This window comes from Carcharhinus amblyrhynchos, chromosome 33, assembly GCF_965287045.1.
Source record: "Carcharhinus amblyrhynchos chromosome 33, sCarAmb.v2.hapA, whole genome shotgun sequence".
NCBI classification, from domain to species: Eukaryota; Metazoa; Chordata; class Chondrichthyes; order Carcharhiniformes; family Carcharhinidae; genus Carcharhinus; species Carcharhinus amblyrhynchos.
Window position 1 is genome coordinate 6041365 of NC_137356.1, and position 17707 is coordinate 6059071.

At 44.5% G+C, this 17707-nt stretch overlaps 1 protein-coding gene across 3 annotated transcripts; it reads left to right on the plus strand.

Moving 5' to 3' along the window:
* The first annotated feature begins 1554 nt into the window (after positions 1-1554).
* rdh8a (retinol dehydrogenase 8a) lies at positions 1555-17229 on the plus strand. 3 transcript variants are annotated; one of them, XM_080216608.1, is made up of 6 exons: positions 1555-1700; positions 5252-5413; positions 6827-7006; positions 9092-9185; positions 12423-12606; positions 14836-17229. In XM_080216608.1, the coding sequence occupies exons 1-6, from the start codon at positions 1595-1597 to the stop codon at positions 15061-15063; spliced, it is 954 nt and encodes a 317-aa protein (XP_080072734.1). In that variant the 5' UTR covers positions 1555-1594; the 3' UTR covers positions 15064-17229. The 3 variants fall into 3 exon arrangements, with proteins under 3 accessions (XP_080072734.1, XP_080072736.1, XP_080072735.1); XM_080216610.1 differs by having other exon boundaries at positions 12423-12538; positions 14836-15016; XM_080216609.1 differs by lacking the exon at positions 6827-7006.
* The last annotated feature ends 478 nt before the right edge of the window (positions 17230-17707 follow it).

Consider the following 17707-nt stretch of genomic DNA (forward strand, 5'->3'; position numbering starts at 1 on the left):
ATGTCTAGGTTAGATGGATTGGCCATGATAAATTGCCCCTTAGTATCAAAAGATGTGCAGGTTAGGTGGATTGGCCATGCTAAATTGCTCCTTGGTGTGCAAAGATGTGCAGGTTAAGTGGATTGGCCATGGTAAATCGCTCTTTAGTGTCCCAACATGTGTAGATTAGGTAAATTGGCCATGCTAAATTGCACCTTAGTGTCCCAAAATGTGTAGGTTAAGTGGGTTGGCCATGGTAAAAGTGCAGATTTGCAAGGATAGTGTGGGGGAGAGGACCTGGATAAGATACTCTGTCAGAGAGAGTCAGTGCAGGCTCCATGGGCCGAACGGCCTGCTTCTGCATTGTCGGGATTCAGTGATTTGTAACGAAAGACCTTAAGTCCGGAACAGGATGACAAAGTGAATTAACTTGCAAATTAAAGATGGCTTATGAAACGTTCTCAATCTCGTAAACAATAATTCAATATTACAACATATGTCAACACTGAACGAAATTGTAACCTTTATCCTATCTGCCAAAAACAAATTACACCAAAAAATATCCAATACAGTGTGTTTATCTGGTAGTGAACTGGATAACATGACCCTGTAATCTATAATCAGTGTCTTCCAACATAAATAGTGTGCGCTAATGCCGTTAAACGTTAAAGGGGCACCATTTTCAGGACAAATTAGGGTAAAAATATTCATGTAACAGGAACTGCAATGTGAATATCAGTTGCAACATTATCCTTTGGCTAATATGGTGATAGATCTAAGATACATTTACCCTTACTTTTAGAATTTCATTAAAAATTTCTAGATCCACATTTACATTTGAAATTGTCCAATCACAAAAATTGACAGGAAAACACTTTTGAATTTAAATATAACATCTATTATAGACATTTTATACTTATTCATGTGTGGGCAGCATGGTGGCACAGTGGGTTAGCACTGCTGCCTCTCAGTGCCAGGGACCCGGGTTCGATTCCCGGCTTTGTCACTGTCTGTGTACATTCTCCCTGTGTCGGGTTTCCTCCGGGTGCTCCAGTTCCCTCTCAGTCCAAAGATGTGCAGGTTAGGTGGATTGCCCATGCTAAATTGCCCCTTAGTGTCCAAAGATATGCAGGTTAAGTGGATTAGCCGTGCTAAATTGCCCCTTAGTATCAGGGGGATAGCAGGGTCAAATATGTGGGGTTAGTGGGATGGGACCTGGGTGGGACTATAGTCAGTGCAGGCTCGATGGGCTGAATGGCCTCCATCTGCATTGTAGGGATTCTATGACTCATACATGTACAAACAGAAATTCCTGACCACTAGCTTTAGCAATAGGATTAGACAATTGCTGGTGAACATTTCAGCACTTTATACATCACAGGTTTTCACTAGAATTAGGTTAAAAACTTTATCTCACACTTTATGAACCAAACCAGAATCAGGCAAAAACATTGCAGTGACCCTGAAGCTGAAACTATCAGGACACATATACAACAAGGTTACACAAGGTCTACAGGTTTAGTGAAAGCTCACTCACCTAGCCATGTGACTGATCTGCTTTATACAAGTCATAATCCTTCACAGTTGTCTCTCCGGCTCTCCAGTCGAAGAAGAAATGGCAAACAAAGGGCAAAAGGTTGTCTTGATCACTGGATGCTCCTCTGGCATCGGTTTAAAGCTTGCTGCACATCTGGCCAACGACGCCCAGAAGCAGTTTTACGGTAAGTGTTTCATTAACTAGAGGCTAACTCAAAGGGAAACGTTCAGTATGACAGTGGGGTGTGGGTGAGAATTTTTTTTGAAGATTTGGGAAGGGCAACAAATGCTGGCCTTGCCAGCTTTGCTCACACCCCAGCGTACCTGAACAGGCGCTGGAATGTGGCGACTAGCAATTTTTCACTAAATTCATTCAGTGTTAATGCAAGCTTACTTGTGACACAAATAAATAAACATTAACTTTAGGCGCACTGGCCGTGCTAATTTCTCCTTCAGTGTACCTAAACAGGCATCAGAGTGTGGCGACTAGGGGATTTTCACAGTAACTTCATTGCAGTGTTAAACTTGTGACACTAATAAATAAATTTTAACTTGTGGTGCATTGCTCCTGCTAAATTCTCCCACAATGAACTCGAATAGGTGCCAGAGTGTGACAACTAGGGGATTTTCACTGTAATCTCATTGCAGTGTTGATGTAAGCCGACTTGTGACATTAATAAATAAACAAACTTATATAATAATTCATTGTTTTGGGAAATCAATGTGGAAAAAGGTATGAAAAGATCTGTTAGAAGTGGTGGCACGGTGGTTAGCATTGCTGCCTCTCAGCTCCAATGACCCAACTTTGTTTCTGGCCTCGGGTCACTGTCTGTGTAGCGTTTGCACATTCTCCCTGTGTCTGCATGGGTTTCCTCCTGGTGCTCCAGTTTCCTACCACATTCCAAAGATGTGCAGGTTAGGTGGATTGGCCATGATAAATTGCCCCTTAGTATCAGAAGGATTAGCAGGGTAAATATGGGCGGTTACAGGAATAGGGCCTGGATGGGATTGTGGTCGGTGCAGACCAGATGGGCTGATTGGCCTCCTTCTGCACAGGAGGGATTGTATGAGTCTATGATTCTACTTGTACAAAAATTTTATCACATTACTTTGTAATGCATTAAATGAAGATTTCTATTTACCGAGAAAAGATATAAGAATTACATCTTTATTTTATAGAAGCATAGGACACCTACAGTGTAGAAGGAGGCCATTTGGCCCATCGAGTCCACAGTGACAACAATCCCACACAGGCCCTATCCCCGTAAGCCCACATATTTCCCCTGCTAGTCCCTCTAACCTATGCATCCCAGGACACTGAAGGGCAATTTAGCACGGCCAGTGCAGCTAACCAGCATACCTTTTGGACTGTGGGAGGAAATCTGGAGCACCTGAGGAAACCCACTCAGACACAGAGAGAATGTGCAAACTCCACACAGACAGTGACCCAAGCTGAGAATTGAACCCAGGTCCCTGGTGCTGTGAGGCAGCAGTGTTAACCACTGTGCCACCCCTTCGAACAGATCCTTTCGTAATTTTTTTCCACGTTGGTGTTCCAAAAGAATTAATTATTATATCATTTTAAAGTTTATTTATTAGTGTCATATTTATTAGTGTCACAAGTAGGCTTGCATTAACACTGCAATGGAATTACTGTGAAAATCTCCTAGTCGCCACACTCTGGTGCTTGTTCAGGTAACACTGAGGGAGAATTTAGCATGGCCAATGCACCTAACCAGCAGTCTTTCGGACTGTGGCTATCACTGCTGCCTTACAGCGCCAGGAACCCAATTCGATTCCCAGCCTGGGAAACTGTCTGTGCGGAGTTTGCACATTCTCCTCATGTCTGCATGGGTTTCCTCCTGGTGCTCCGGTTTCCTCCCAAAGTCCAAAAATGTGCAAGTTGATTGGCCATGCTAAATTGCTCCTTAGTGTCAGGGGTTTAGTAGGGTAAATGGGGTTACAGGGATAGGGCCTGGGTGGGATAGTTGTTGGTACAGACCCAATGGGTCGAATGGTCTCCTCCTACACTGTAGGGATTCTATGAAACCAGAGCAAACCCTCACAGAGACAGGGAGAATGTGCAGACTCTGCACAGATGGTGACCAAAGCCAGGAATCGAACACAGGTCCCTGGTACTGTGAAGCAGCAGCACTAATCACAGTTTCACCATGCCACTTGTTCTGGTTGCATCACAGTTTGGTATGCCTCCTGCTCTGCCCAAGGCCGCAAGAAACCACAAAGGATTGTGAATGAAGCCCAGTCCATCACTCAAACCAGCCTCCCATCCATTGACTCTGTCTACACTTCCCGCTGCCTGGGGAAAGTAGCCAGCATAATCAATGATCCCCACGTACCCTGGACATTCTCTCTTCCACTTTCTTCTGTTGGGAAAAGATACTAAAGTCTGAGGTCACGTACCAACTGACTCAAGAACATCTTCTTCCCTGCTGCCATCAAACTTTTGAATGGATACGAACAAATTACTGCGGATGCTGGAATCTGAAACCAAAAGAGAAAATCTCAGCAGGTCTGGCAGCATCTGTAAGGAGAGAAAAGAGCTGACGTTTTGAGTTCAGATGACTCTTTGTCAAAGCTTTTGAATGGACCTACCTTGCACTAAGTTGATCCTTCTCTTCACCCTAGCTATGACTGTAAGATGACGTTCTGTACTCTTTCCTTTCCTTCTCTATGAACGGTATGCTTTGTCTTTGTAACGCACAGAAAAACAATACTTATCACTCTTTCCTAATACAGGCGACAATAATAAATCAAATCAAAAATGTTACCAGATTAACAATTCAGACACAAATTCAAATCCCATCACAGAATCTGAGGGACTCGAATATCGTCAGTTAAATAAAAACTAGGGTCGGTAATCATAATCATAAAACAACCAGATTGTTTTAAAGTACATCTGGTTCATTCACGAGATTTTAGGAAAGGAAGTTCAGCACTTTTACCAGGTTAGGTTAATATAGAATCATAGAATGTAATAATAGAACGATAAAGTTGTTTTTTGAGATGCTAAGAAAATGCAAGAGGTGGAAGTTTTAAGTCTAACCACAAAGGTGCATATAAACAGATCTGTCAGTGTATAAAAAGATAAAACATGTTAAGTGCAGAGAAGATTTACTAGGATGCCACCGGGACTTGATGGTTTGAGTTATAAGGAGAGGCTGGGTAGACTTTTTCCCCTGGCACATAGGAGACTTAGGGGGATCTTATAGAAGTCCATAAAATAATTTTCCCGTCCTGCCTGCCACAGGAATTGGAGCGGATGGGACATGGACCATGGAAAGGTCCATTGACTTTAGGCAGGATTTTCCTAACTTGGAGATAAGGACAACTGGAAAATCTTACCCTGAGTCTCCAAGAAGAGTTTGAACTATGTGAGTTGGCCATGATAAAATCTTTATGTTTGTAGAATCAATGAATCCCTACACTGCAGAAGGAGGCCATGCGGCCCATCAAGTCTGCACCAACCACAATCCCACCCAGGTCCTATTCCCGTGACCCCAAATATTTACTCACTAATCCCTCTAAATTACACATCCCGGGACATTAAGGTATTGCGCCTAGCCTGCATATCTTTGGACTGAGGGAGGAAGCTGGAGCACCCGGAGGAAGCCCATAGGGGAGAATGTGCATGACAGAGAAAGTGCAGGTCAGGAAATGCAAGTAAATGGGCGCAATACTTCATTCACATGTTTAAAGCATGTTCTTTCCAACACAGTTATTGCTACTATGAGAAATCTAAGCAGGAAAGGACAGCTGGAAGAGGCTGCCGGAGACGCTCTTAACAAGACGTTACACATCAGACAACTTGATGTCTGCAATGAAGAATCAGTGACAGAATGCCTCAATGGTATTCAAGACAGAAAAATTGACATATTGGGTAAGGAAATGAAGCACGACTTAACTGGAATTAAGAATCTACTGATGACCATGAAACCATTGTCGTAAAAACCCATCTGGTTCACTAATGTCCTTCAGGGAAGGAAATCTGCCGTCCTTACCCGGTCTGGCCTACATGTGACTCCAGAGCCACAGCAATGTGGTTGACTCTCAACTGCTCTCCAAGGGCAACTAGGGATGGGCAATAAATGGGAGTACAGCAAAGGTTTGCCAGGCTGATTCCTGGGATGGCAGGTCTGTCAAATGACGAGAGACTAAGTTGGTTCGAATCATATTCACTGGAGTTGAGAAGAGTGAGAGGGGATCTCATAGAAACTTATAAAATTCTAACAGGGTTAGACCAGGGTAGATTCAGGAAGAATGTTCCCGATGGTGGGGGAGTCCAGAACTAGGAGTCAAAGTTTGAGGGTAAGGGGTAAGCCTTGTAGAACAGAGGTGAGGAGAAATTTCTTCACCCAGTGGGTGGTGAATGTGTGGAATTCAATTCCAAAAGAAATTAGATATAGCTCGTGAGGCTAAAGGTATCAAGGGATAGGGGAGCAGGCTTGAAGGGCCGAATGGCCTACCCTTGCTTCCAGTTTCTATATCACAAGTAGGCTTACTTTAACACTGCAATGAACTTACTGTGAAAATCCTCTAGTCGCCACACTCCGTCACTGAAGGAGAATTTAGCACAGCCATGCATCTTTCGGACTATGGGAGGAAACCAGAACACCTGGAGGAAACTCACACAGACACAGGGGAGAATGTGCAGACTCTGCACAGACAGTGACCCAAACCCAGTCCCTCCTGCAATGAGGCGACTAGGAGGTTTCCACAGTAACTTCATGGCAGTGTTAATGTTAACCTATTTGTGACACTAATAAACAAACTTTAAAACTGAAAGCATGAGCTGAAGAGGTCTTTATGTTGGAAAAATTGCTTGCTTTCACAATAGGAGGCAGAAATAAACCTCCATCTCCTGGAAAAGCAATAAAGGAGCATTGCTTTAAACTCCAGCGGCTAACACGCTAAGGATGTCCCCTTATTTGTCACCTTGCATTTCAATTGCAGAACTAATCTCGATATGGTTCCAGATTCAATTATCTGGATAGACATATGAACAGATGGGGGACAGGGGGATACAGACGGTTGGTGTAGATAGGACAATGTGATCGGCACAGGCTTGGTGGGCCGAAGGGCCTGTTCCTGTGCTGTACTGTTCTTTGTTCTTGTTCACTCCAGAACAACAATCTTGAATGACGGTCTCCATACGGAGCAGAGGAATTGCTGCACTATTGGAAATGTAGCTTTTGGGGGCAAGACTTTAACTCAAGGACTTGGTTTATCACAGGTAGATGTTCAGGCTGTCATTTATGATTATTACAGAAGTCTGTTTTATCCACTTGCCCAGTGAACAATGCTGGTGTTGGAAAGATTGGCCCAATCGAAAGTCTCAGCATCGAGGAAATGAAGAGTATATTTGACACAAACTTCTTTGGAGCAGTTCGGATGGTGAAAGCTGTTCTGCCGGATATGAAGAGAAGAAAGAGTGGACACATTGTCATGATGAGCAGTGTGATGGGGCTTCACGGTACCAGAACCTCTCCAATTCGATCAATAAATAATCTCTTAATAAGTACACTGAATATTCTGAAGAGGATCGGGAATATACGCACCGTCTTTAGTTTCAGAATCAAGAGTCATAGAGGTTTACAGCATGGAAATAGGCCCTTTGGCCCAACTTATCCATGCCGCACTTTTTTTTTATAAATCTCTAAGCTCATCCCAATTGCCCACCTTTGGCCCATATCCCTCTATACCCATCTTATCCACGTAACTGTCTAAATGCTTTTTAAGAGACAAAATTGTAATGACATCCACGACTATCTCTGGCAGCTTGTTCCAAACACTTGCCATCCTCTGAAAAAATTGCCTCTCTAGACACTTTTGTATCTCTGCCCTCTCACCTTAAACCTATGCCCTCTAGTTTTAAACTCTCCTACCTTTGGAAAAAGATGTAGACTATTGAGCTAATCTGTGTCCCTCATTATTTCATAGACCTCTATAAGATCACCCTCAGGCTTCTACACTACAGAGAAATAAGTCCCTATGCACCATAGAAAGCATTCTTTCCTGTTGTATCACAGCTTGGGATGGCTCCTGCTCTGCGCAAGACCGTTGGGGAACAAAGAGTTGTGAACGAAGCCCAGTCCATCACACAAACCCGCCTCCCATCCATTGACTCTATCTACAGCACAATCAAGGACCCCACGCACCCCGGACATTCTCTCTTCCACCTTCTTCCGTCAGGAAAAACATGCAAAAGTCTGAGGTCACGTACCAACCGACTCAAGAACAGCTTCTTCCCTGCTGCAGTCAGACTTTTGAATGGACCTACCCCGCATTAAGTTGATCTTTCTCTACACCCTTGCTATGATTGTAACACTACATTCTTCACTCTCTCCTTTCTTTCTCTATGCTTTGTCTGTATAATGTGCAAGAAACAATACTTTTCACTGTATTCCAATACATGTGACAATAATAAATTAAATCAAAAAAATGTTACCAGATTAACTATCCAGAAGCCCAGGCTAGTGACCCAGACACAAATTCAAATCCCATCACAGCATCTGAGGGATTTGAATATCGTCAGTTAAATAAAAACTAGAGTCGATAATCATAATCATAAAACTATCAGATTGTTTTAAAGCCCACCTGGTTCATTCATGTGCTTTGAGGAAAGGAAATTTACCATTTGTACCAGGTTAGGCTGATATAGAATCCCTACAGTGCAGAATGAGGCCATTCGGCCCATCGAGTCTGCACCGGCCACAACCCCACCCAGGCCCTATCCCCACAATAAATCAAATCAAAGCGGTTGAAGCAATTAGTACAGGCGGTTTGAGAGGGAGTTAGACAAACATGAGTGAGGCGGGAATAGAGGTTATACTGATAGAACATGACCGAGGGAGGATGGGAGGAGGCTCAAGTGGAGCATAAACACTGGCATGAATGGGTTGGGTGCCATGTATCCAACGTAATCCCTTCTAATCAAAGTAATAGTTTTCCAAACTCACTGAAACACCAACTCCCTTTCACCACAAAAACTAACTGACTGGAATTTTTCCATCTGGCCCGCCAGGGGAATAGTAGCTGGAGGGATGGGGAGAGGTGGGGGGGGGGGGCGGGACAGATCACGCACTGGTCCCTTGACCTTGGGCTGGATTTTTCAAATTTAAGGCAAGCGTGGCCGAGAAGTCCCACCCATTATATTTAGTCACCGGAGGGGTGGCACAGTGGTTAGCATTGCTGCCTCACAGCCCCAGGGACCTGAGTTCAATTCCCGGCTCAGGTCACCCCATCTGTACAGAGTTTGTATGTTCTCCCCATGTCTGCATGGGTTTCCTCCAGTTTCCTCCCACATTCTGAAAGACAAGCTGGTTCGGGTGCATTGACCCAATAGGTGTCAGAGTGCGGCAACTACGGGAATTTCACAGTAACTTCATTGCAGTATTGATGTCAGCCTTATTTGTGGTTCTAATAAATAAACTTTAACTTTTAAAAAAATCTCAACAAGGGATAAAGAGCATTGTGAAGCTTAATCACAGCTGTCAGAAAATACACAGCCAAAATTTCCAAAAGCAAATATTTAAACATTATCTTTCCTTTTGTATAGGAGTTGTTTTTAACGATGTCTACGCTGCCTCAAAGTTTGCCATGGAAGGATTTTGTGAAAGTCTTGCAGTCCAACTTCTGAAGTTCAACATATAGTGAGTAAATAAATTTATTTGGATACACTACCAAACAAGGACAATCGCAGACATGTTCTGGTTCACACCAAGAGAGGGGGAATCAGGGTGAGGATGAGTCTGTACACTTCTATCTTCAAAAGAAATTACATACATGAATCTCTGCACACCCCTCGCCCACTCCAATTCCCGTGGCGGCAGGACAGGAAAGCTGTCCCCCACCAAATACATGAATAGGATGGGAATAGAGGGTTTATGATCCCCCAAAGGGTAGGGGGTTTTAGTTCAGATGGACAGCGTGGTTGGTGCAGGCTTGGAGGGCCAAAGGGGCTTTTGTGGGCAGTATGGTGGCACAGTGGTTAGCTCTGCTGCCCCGCACACCACAAGGGACCCGGATTCGATTCCTGGCTTGGGTCACTGTCTGCGTGGGGTTTGCACGTTCTCCTTGTGTCTGCATGGGTTTCCTCCGGGTGCTCCGGTTTCCCCCCTCAGTCCGAAAGACGTGCTGGTTAGGGTGCAATGACTCGAACAGGTGCCGAAGTGTGACAACTTGGGGAATTTCACAATAACTTCATTGCAGTATTAATGTAAACCTTACTTGTGACCAATAAATAAACGTTGAGAGATAAAAGGGAATTTGTTTAGTTCCTTAATGAATGCAAATCCCTGAAGCCAAGCAATAGCATCTTCATTTGTTGAGTTTGAGGTGATTAATCTGCACACGGGTTTGAACTGAGAACGTTATAGGCTGGATGTGCAGGGGCTCAGATTTGTCCAGAACTTGCTTAGCAAGAACCGAAATCTGTTATTCAACAGGTGAGATTTAAAAGTTCACGTATTAGTGTCACAAGTAAGGCTTACATTAACACTGCAACGAAGTTACTGTGAAAATCCCCTGGTCACCACACATCAGCACCTGTTTGGGTAACACTGAGGGAGAATTTAACACAGCTGATGCACCCTAACCAGCACATCTTTCAGAATGTGGGAGGAAACCGGAGCACCCAGAGGAAACCCACACAGACACGGGGACGATGTGCAGACTCTGCACAGATAGTGACCCAAGCCGGGAATCTCCCTAGCAGCAGTACTAATCACTGTGCCAAGCCCACATTTGTTACAAGGAAGTTGTTAGAGACTTCCCATGTTTCCCATTCTGTGTTCCAAAGGATCTGGTAGATCGTATAGAACAAAAAAAAAGAAAATTACAGCACAGGAACAGGCCCTTCGGCCCTCGAAGGCTGCACCAACTGTGCTGCCCAATTGAACTAAAACCCTCTAATCTTGTCAGACATATATTCTGTTGTGGAGATTGACAGGGCAAGTGCTGAGATCCAGAGTAATGCTAGAACAGCCACTGCACTGACAGAAGTTACCCAGCACCATACAGTGATGGCGAACAACTCCAAGGGTGAATCTCCCGGAACAACCTCATCCTGATAAAACGGCCCCACCCCATGTAAATCCAGCAAGTTTGGTGAGTAGGCTGTTTCTGGCTTTGTCCGTTGCTGCTGTTTCTTTTTAGAAGTTCCAGGGAGGACAGAGCCATATCAGGGGCAGGATTTTACAGCTCGTCCCCAAACCGTAAAGTCCCACCTTCCCATGGTCCATCCCTCGCCTGCTCTGATTCCTGGCTGCTCCGAAACCTTTGGCCCAAGAGTCAGTCCCAAGCCTGCTGGGTTGGGATCAGGCTTTAGTTTCTAGCCATCATGTAGATTTGCAATTCATATTGGCACCAGCATTGAGGAGCTGGAATACACTGGATGTGGGTTTACAGGGTGATGGCAGCTAGTATACTGGCACTGGAAGGGGTGCAGAGGAGATTCACTAGGTTGATTCTGGAGTTAAGAGGGTTGGCTTATGAGGACAGACTGAGCAGACTGGGGCTACACTCATTGGAATTCAGAAGAATGAGGGGAGATCTTATAGAAACGTTTAAGATTATAAAGGGAATAGATAACATAGAAGCAGGGACCCGCAGGTGAAACTTGAACTAGGGGGCATAGCCTCAAAATAAGGGGAAGCAGATTTAGGAGTGAGTTGAGGAGGAACTTCTTCACACAAAGGGGTGTGAATCTGTGGAATTCCCTGCCCAGTGAAGCAGTTGAGGCTACCTCATTGAATGTTCTTAAGGCAAGGATAGATAAATTTTTGAACCGTACAGGGATTAAGGGTTATGGTGGGTGGGCGGGTAAGTGGAGCTGAGTCCACAAAAAGATCAGCCATGATCTTATTGAATGGCGGAGCAGGCTCGAGGGGCCAGATGGCCGACTCCTGCTCCTAGTTCTTTTGTTCTTTATATTCGAGAACTCCTGGTATAAAGGCCCTCATTTTAAATTAAGAGCATTAGCTTCCCCAGAGCCATGACTAAACACTAACCTATCGTCCGAAAAAGGGACTTTAAAAGCACAGTAACAGAAAAGTACCACACAAATAGAAGTTACAGAAGTCAGCCCAATTCAGAAGAATAAGTCAATGAACTATAGAATAAACTATTTCCTAATCAAGTTCATGAAGTAAATTCTATTCTTTGGATACATTTGATTTGATTTATTATTTTCATGTGTTGGGATACCATGAAAAGTATTGTTACTTGCGCGCTGTACAGACAAAGCATACCGTTCATAGAGTACATAGGGGAAAAGGAAAGAAGGTGCAGAATGTAGAGTCCCTCTATTACATATATATCTATATATGATGTGGAGATGCTGGCATTGGACTGGGGTGGGCACAGTGAGAACACCAGGTTAAAGTCCAACAGGTTTATTTGGTAGCATGGGCTTTCGGAGCACCGCCCCTATATGCTCCATACGTGTGGGTATAGGATAGTAGGTGGGCCTGGGCAAAGTGCTCTGTCAGAGAGATGGTACAGCCCCAGTGGGCTGAATGGCCTTCTTCTGCACTGTAGGGATCCTGTGGATTATATTACATATCTCACTCAGCCTTGCATTTCCAAAACCCCCAAACCCCCCCCCCTTCTGACTCTAATATAGGGTACATCTTCCAACCCTTACACACAACCCCATTCCACCACTGTCTTAATCCTATTCTCTGGAACTGCTTAGAATCCCACAGTGCAGAAGGACACCATTCGGCCCATCGAGTCTGCATGGACCACAATCCCACCCAGACCCTAACCCCATGACCCCCATGTGTTTACCCTAGCTAATCCCCTCCTTCCCTAAACCCTCTAAACATAAAACCAATTTCGGAACACCCAGGTTTGATATTAAGAGCGAATTTTGCTTTTCTCTGCAGTATTTCAATGATAGAACCCGGTCCAGTTAACACAGAATTCGAAATGAAACTCATGGAAGAGGTGTCACACTCAGAATTTCCAGGAACTGACCCAGAAACAGTCCAATATTTTAAAGGTACCTACGTACCCGCTTCTAAAGACATTTTTATGACAATGGGACAGACTCCAGATACAGTTGCTAAGGTAATTAATTCAGCTGAAAATACCTGGACAACCATAAACTCAAAACGTAACTGTGCCAAAATTCCGAATCGCAAATAATTGTTTCATGTATTCTTACAAATATTCTTTTGTTGATTATTTCATTGCTGGCATTAACCAATTTATGTCAAATAATTCTCCAGTCACATCACAGTTAGAGGTCTAGTACATAAAGGTTTTAAGCATTCACTTGCTAACATTGACAACGTACAAAGCCATGAATTAAAGATTTGCCCAAATTTGCATGTTAGTATTTTATAAGTCTCGGAGAGATTCCCTCCTCATTTGTCTGAACTCCTGTGAAAACAATCCTAACCTCGTCAATCTCTCCTCATACATCAGACCCGCCATCCCCGGAATCAGCCTGGTAAACTTTCACCGCACTCCCTCAAGAGCAAGAACATCCTTCCTCAGAGGAGGAGACCATGATAGGTCTGAGGATATGGGGGTGGGGATTGAGCTGCCAGACATGGCAAATCTAGAGGCAATGGGAGCCTCCCCTATTGTTATTCTACAACCCTGTGGCGCCTTGGCCCGCCACATGTCCAATATCCTCTGGGTCCTTTACAGGCTCCTCCTCCTCAGGGGCCACCTTCTCCACTTCTGCCTCCTCCTCCCCCTCCCCTTCCCCCATGTCGCCCCACTGCCGTCTGGAATTGTGGGGCACACAGCAAGCGACCACAATCTTTGCTACCACCCCTGGGCTATGCTGCAGAGCCCCACTAGACCGTTCAGACATCTGAACAGTATCTTCGGAAAACCTATGCATCGCTCCAATAACACTCCTGTGGCAGAGCGGACCTCATCGTAACCATCCTCTGCCTCAGTCCATAGCCTCCGCACAGGCATCATTAGCCACAAACTCAGCAGGTAATCCTTGCCCCTACTAGCTAACTCCTAAGCCAAGGGTTCCCCTCGGAGAAGCCGGGTAACTCACGATTTGCCAGGATGTGGGCATCGTGTACATTCCCAGGATAACTTGCTCAGCCGTGCATGATATTGAGACGGCGGTCATACACCAGCTGTATGCACATGGGCGGCACGGTGGCACAGTGGTTAGCACTGCTGTCTCACAGCGCTAGGGACCTGGGTTTGATTCCCAGCTTGGGTCACTGTCTGTACGGAGTTTGAATGTTCTCCCGTGTCTCTGAGGGTTTCCCTCGGGTGCTCTGGTTCCCCCCGCCACAGTCCAAAGATATGTTGGTCATGTGGATTGGTCATGGTAAATTTTCCCTCAGTGTACCTGGAGTGTGGCAACTAGGGGAGTTTCACAGTAACTTCATTGCAGTCTTAATGTAAACCTACTTGTGACTAATAAATAAATAAGCTTTAAACCTATTAGGACTGAGGTGAGGAGAAATTTCTTCACCCAGAGGGTGGTGAATGTGTGGAATTCACTCCCACAGGAAGTAGTTGAGGCCAAAACGTTGTCTGATTTCAAGAAGAAATTGGATATAGCTCTTGGGGCTAAAGGGATCGAGGGATATGGGGGATGGGAGGGGGAAATCAGGATATTGAATTCAATGATCAGCCATGATCAAAACGAAAGGTGGAGCAGGCTTGAAGGGCCGAATGGCCCCCTTCTGATTCTACTTCCTGTGTTTACCTCTTTTGATCAAGTTTTTGGTTATCTGCTTTATGTGGCTCAGTGTCAAATTTTGCTTTGTACCATTCCTATGTTGAGCCTTGGGAAATTTAAATTATGTTAAAGGACACATGTGAAAATAAGACGTTGTTATTAACTAACAAAACAAGTCTTACTGGTTGGTGGTTTCAGAAACTTGTAGCGCATGCCAAGAATGATGACAAACTTAAGGCAGTCTGTAACATGAAGAACCATGCAAACAAGGGCAGCACGGTGGCACAGTGATCAGCACTGCTGCCTCACAGCGCCAGGGACACGGGTTCGATTCCCGGCTTGGGTCACTGTCTGTGTGGAGTCTGCATGTTCTCCCCGTCTGGGTGGGATTTCCTCCGGTTTCCTCCCAAAAATGTGCAGGTGAGGAGGACTGGCCATGCTAAGTTGCTCCTTAATGTTAGGGGATTAGCGGGGTAAACACGTGGGGTTTATTTGGAGAAGGTCTGAGCGGGATTGTGAGTGGTGCAGGCTCAATGGGCCAAATGGTCTCCTCCTGCACTGTAGGGATGCTATGAAATAATTCCTGGTGTAAATGATTGACATTTAACCAATTGTAATTTTATTCTTCCAAGGAAACCATCAAAGTGATAAAAATGGAACGGCCAGTATTTCGCTACCAAACCAACATGCTCTATACACCGCTAACAGCAATGAAATATGCAGATGATACAGGAAGTCTGTCTATTCGAATGTTCTACAATCTACTCTTTAACCATGGAACTCTCTTTAAGATATGTTTGAATTTCATCAGGGTTATAACCTGCAACTGCTTTCGCACCCGTTCAGTCTCACCCAACTGATCCTGAACATGAATAGTTGACTCTGTAGTCAACAAACTGTTCTTTATGACAATGTAGCCCTTTGCAAAGTGTTTAAGCCGCCGGATTTTGTTTCTGATTGGAATCTACGTAATAGATGTGCTAAAATATAGAGGGTAGCCAAGGCAAAAGAACCATGTCCAAACTGTAAAAACGTCACAGACCTTGATATTTCAGACATGGATAAAGACATCAAGAAACTTTCCTCAAAATCTGGGCTATGCTAAATTAATGGGTAAGCTCAGCGGTTAATGCTGCCGCTTCACAGTGCCAGGGACCCGAGTTCGATTCCCGGCTTGGGTCTATCCGGAGGTCCCCCCGTGTCTCCGTGAGTTTCCCTCTGGGTGTTCCAGTGTCTTCCCATAGTCCGAAAGACGTGCTGCTTAGGTCCATTGGATATGCTAAATTCTCCCTCAGTGTAAGCTGAACAGGTGCCAGAGTGTTGCGACTGGGGGATTTTCACAGTAACTTCATTGCAGTGTTAATGGAAGCCTACTTGTGACACTAATAAATAAACTTGAAACTTCACGTACAGTTGAAATAACAAATGTCCTGGCATATTATAATTTGGTTACGTGCATGGATATTGTGTCACACACTGATTACTTGTGATTAGCATGTTTTACATGTTCGGGGGATGTTTTCTTGCCCTCAGTGTCCCAATTTAAATAATTCCAGCAGCAAGCTTTCGTGATTTAAATATAAAGCAGGTTGTTTACTGTCACACATCTGCCCCAGAGATTTAAAGCACAACGGGTGGAACTTCCCCATCCCACCCATCACGAGAATCGTAGTTGGGGGTGGGGAGCAGGTCGGACCACGCGAAAGGCCGCTGACTCCAGTGAGCGCAGCCAGAAAATCCCACCCAACATCTCATTCGAAGCATCTAAACTAACCCTCACACATAGGTTAAATACGGATGAGGGAAAAAAGTACAATTTATTATAGTCTGAGTCTCTTTAATAGCAGGTCTGTAGCTTCTTAGATGAGTTGATGCTTTGGCTGCATAGGATTGTCAATTTGTGAAGCCTCTTACAATGCTTTCCAAGAAGTTGGTTCTCAACTGAATTGACATTGGAACAGACTGGAGAGAGTCCATCTCCCACATTCAAAGTATCTGTATTATTGAGGCTACTTAGATTACATGCAGCTGCTCTGATGACTGCCTGATGGTTTTCTGTCTCTAAGAAAATTCCAGTTGAATTTTTAAAGAAAGCCACAAAATGGCTTCTTCACCATGCGATTTACACAAGTTCAAAGTCATTTTTTTCAAAAAGGGAAGGTGTGTATTGACTGCTGTTTTGATTAGTTAGGAAGTGGGACAAAGGTTGGCAAGTGGATTTCAATATAGGTAAGCGTGAGGTGTTGCATTTTGGAAAGTCAAACCAGGGGTAGGATCTATACTGTGAATGGTAGGGCCCTGGGGACTATTGAGGAACTGAGGGATCTAGGAGTACATGCACATAGTTCATTGAAAGCGACGCACAGGTAGATAGAGTGGTGAAGGCGCTTAGCACACTGGCCTTCATCAGTCAGGGCACTGAGCATAGGAGCTGGGGACATTATGTTGCAGTTATGTAAGTCATTGGTGAAGCTGCACTTAGAGTTTTGGTCACCCTGTTGTAGGAAAGACATTGGAAAGGGTGCAAAGAAGATTTACAAGGATGTTGCCAGGTCTAGAGGGCCTGAGTTACAGAGAGAAGTTGGCCAGGCTAGGACTTTATTCCTTGGAACGTAGAAGAATGAGGGGTGATCTTAGAGCATAGATAGGACGAACACACATGGGGTGGAATTTTACCCCCTGCCCGCCACGGGAATCGGAGCAAGCTAGGGGTGGACCGTGGGAAGGTCCATTGACCTCAGGCGGGATTTTACAGTCTCGGGACGAGCAAGGCTGTAAAATCCCACCGATAGTCTTTTCCCCAGGGTAGGGGAATTGAAAACTAGAGGGTGTAGGTGAGAGGGGAAAAGGTTTAAAAGGGACCTGAGGAGAAACTTCTTCACACAGAGGGTGATGCGTGTATGGAATGAGCTGCCAGAGAAAGTGGTTGAGGCGGTTCCATAGCAACATTTAAAAAGTATTTGGACAAATACATAGACGTTTCAAAATGTTGTATAATGTTCTCTTCAAATAAATTCTGAAACACATGCTACTATTGCTGAAGTGTTATTAATACTACCTAAATGCTACATAGGCAATGACTTAGTGGTTTATAGCTGGACGATTAATCCAGAAACTCAGCTAATGTTCTGGGGACCCGGGTTCGAATCCCACCACGGCAGGTGGTGGAATTTGAATTCAATAAAAAATATCTGGAATTAAGAATCTATTGATGACCATGAAACCATTGTTGGAAAAACCCATCTGGGTCACTGTAGGGAAGGAAATCTGCTGTCCTTACCTGGTCTGGCCTACATGTGACTCCAGAGCCCCAGCAATGTGCTTGACTCTCAACTACCCTCGGGCAACAAGGTATGGGGAGTAAATGCTGGTCCAGCCGGTGATGCCCGTGTCCTGCAAATGAACTTTAAAAAATCATTTTATTAAATGTTAAACATGATAGGAGGACAACAGCACAAGCTTGTGTTTAAAATTTCCAAGGCATTTCTCAGAGACACCAAGCCA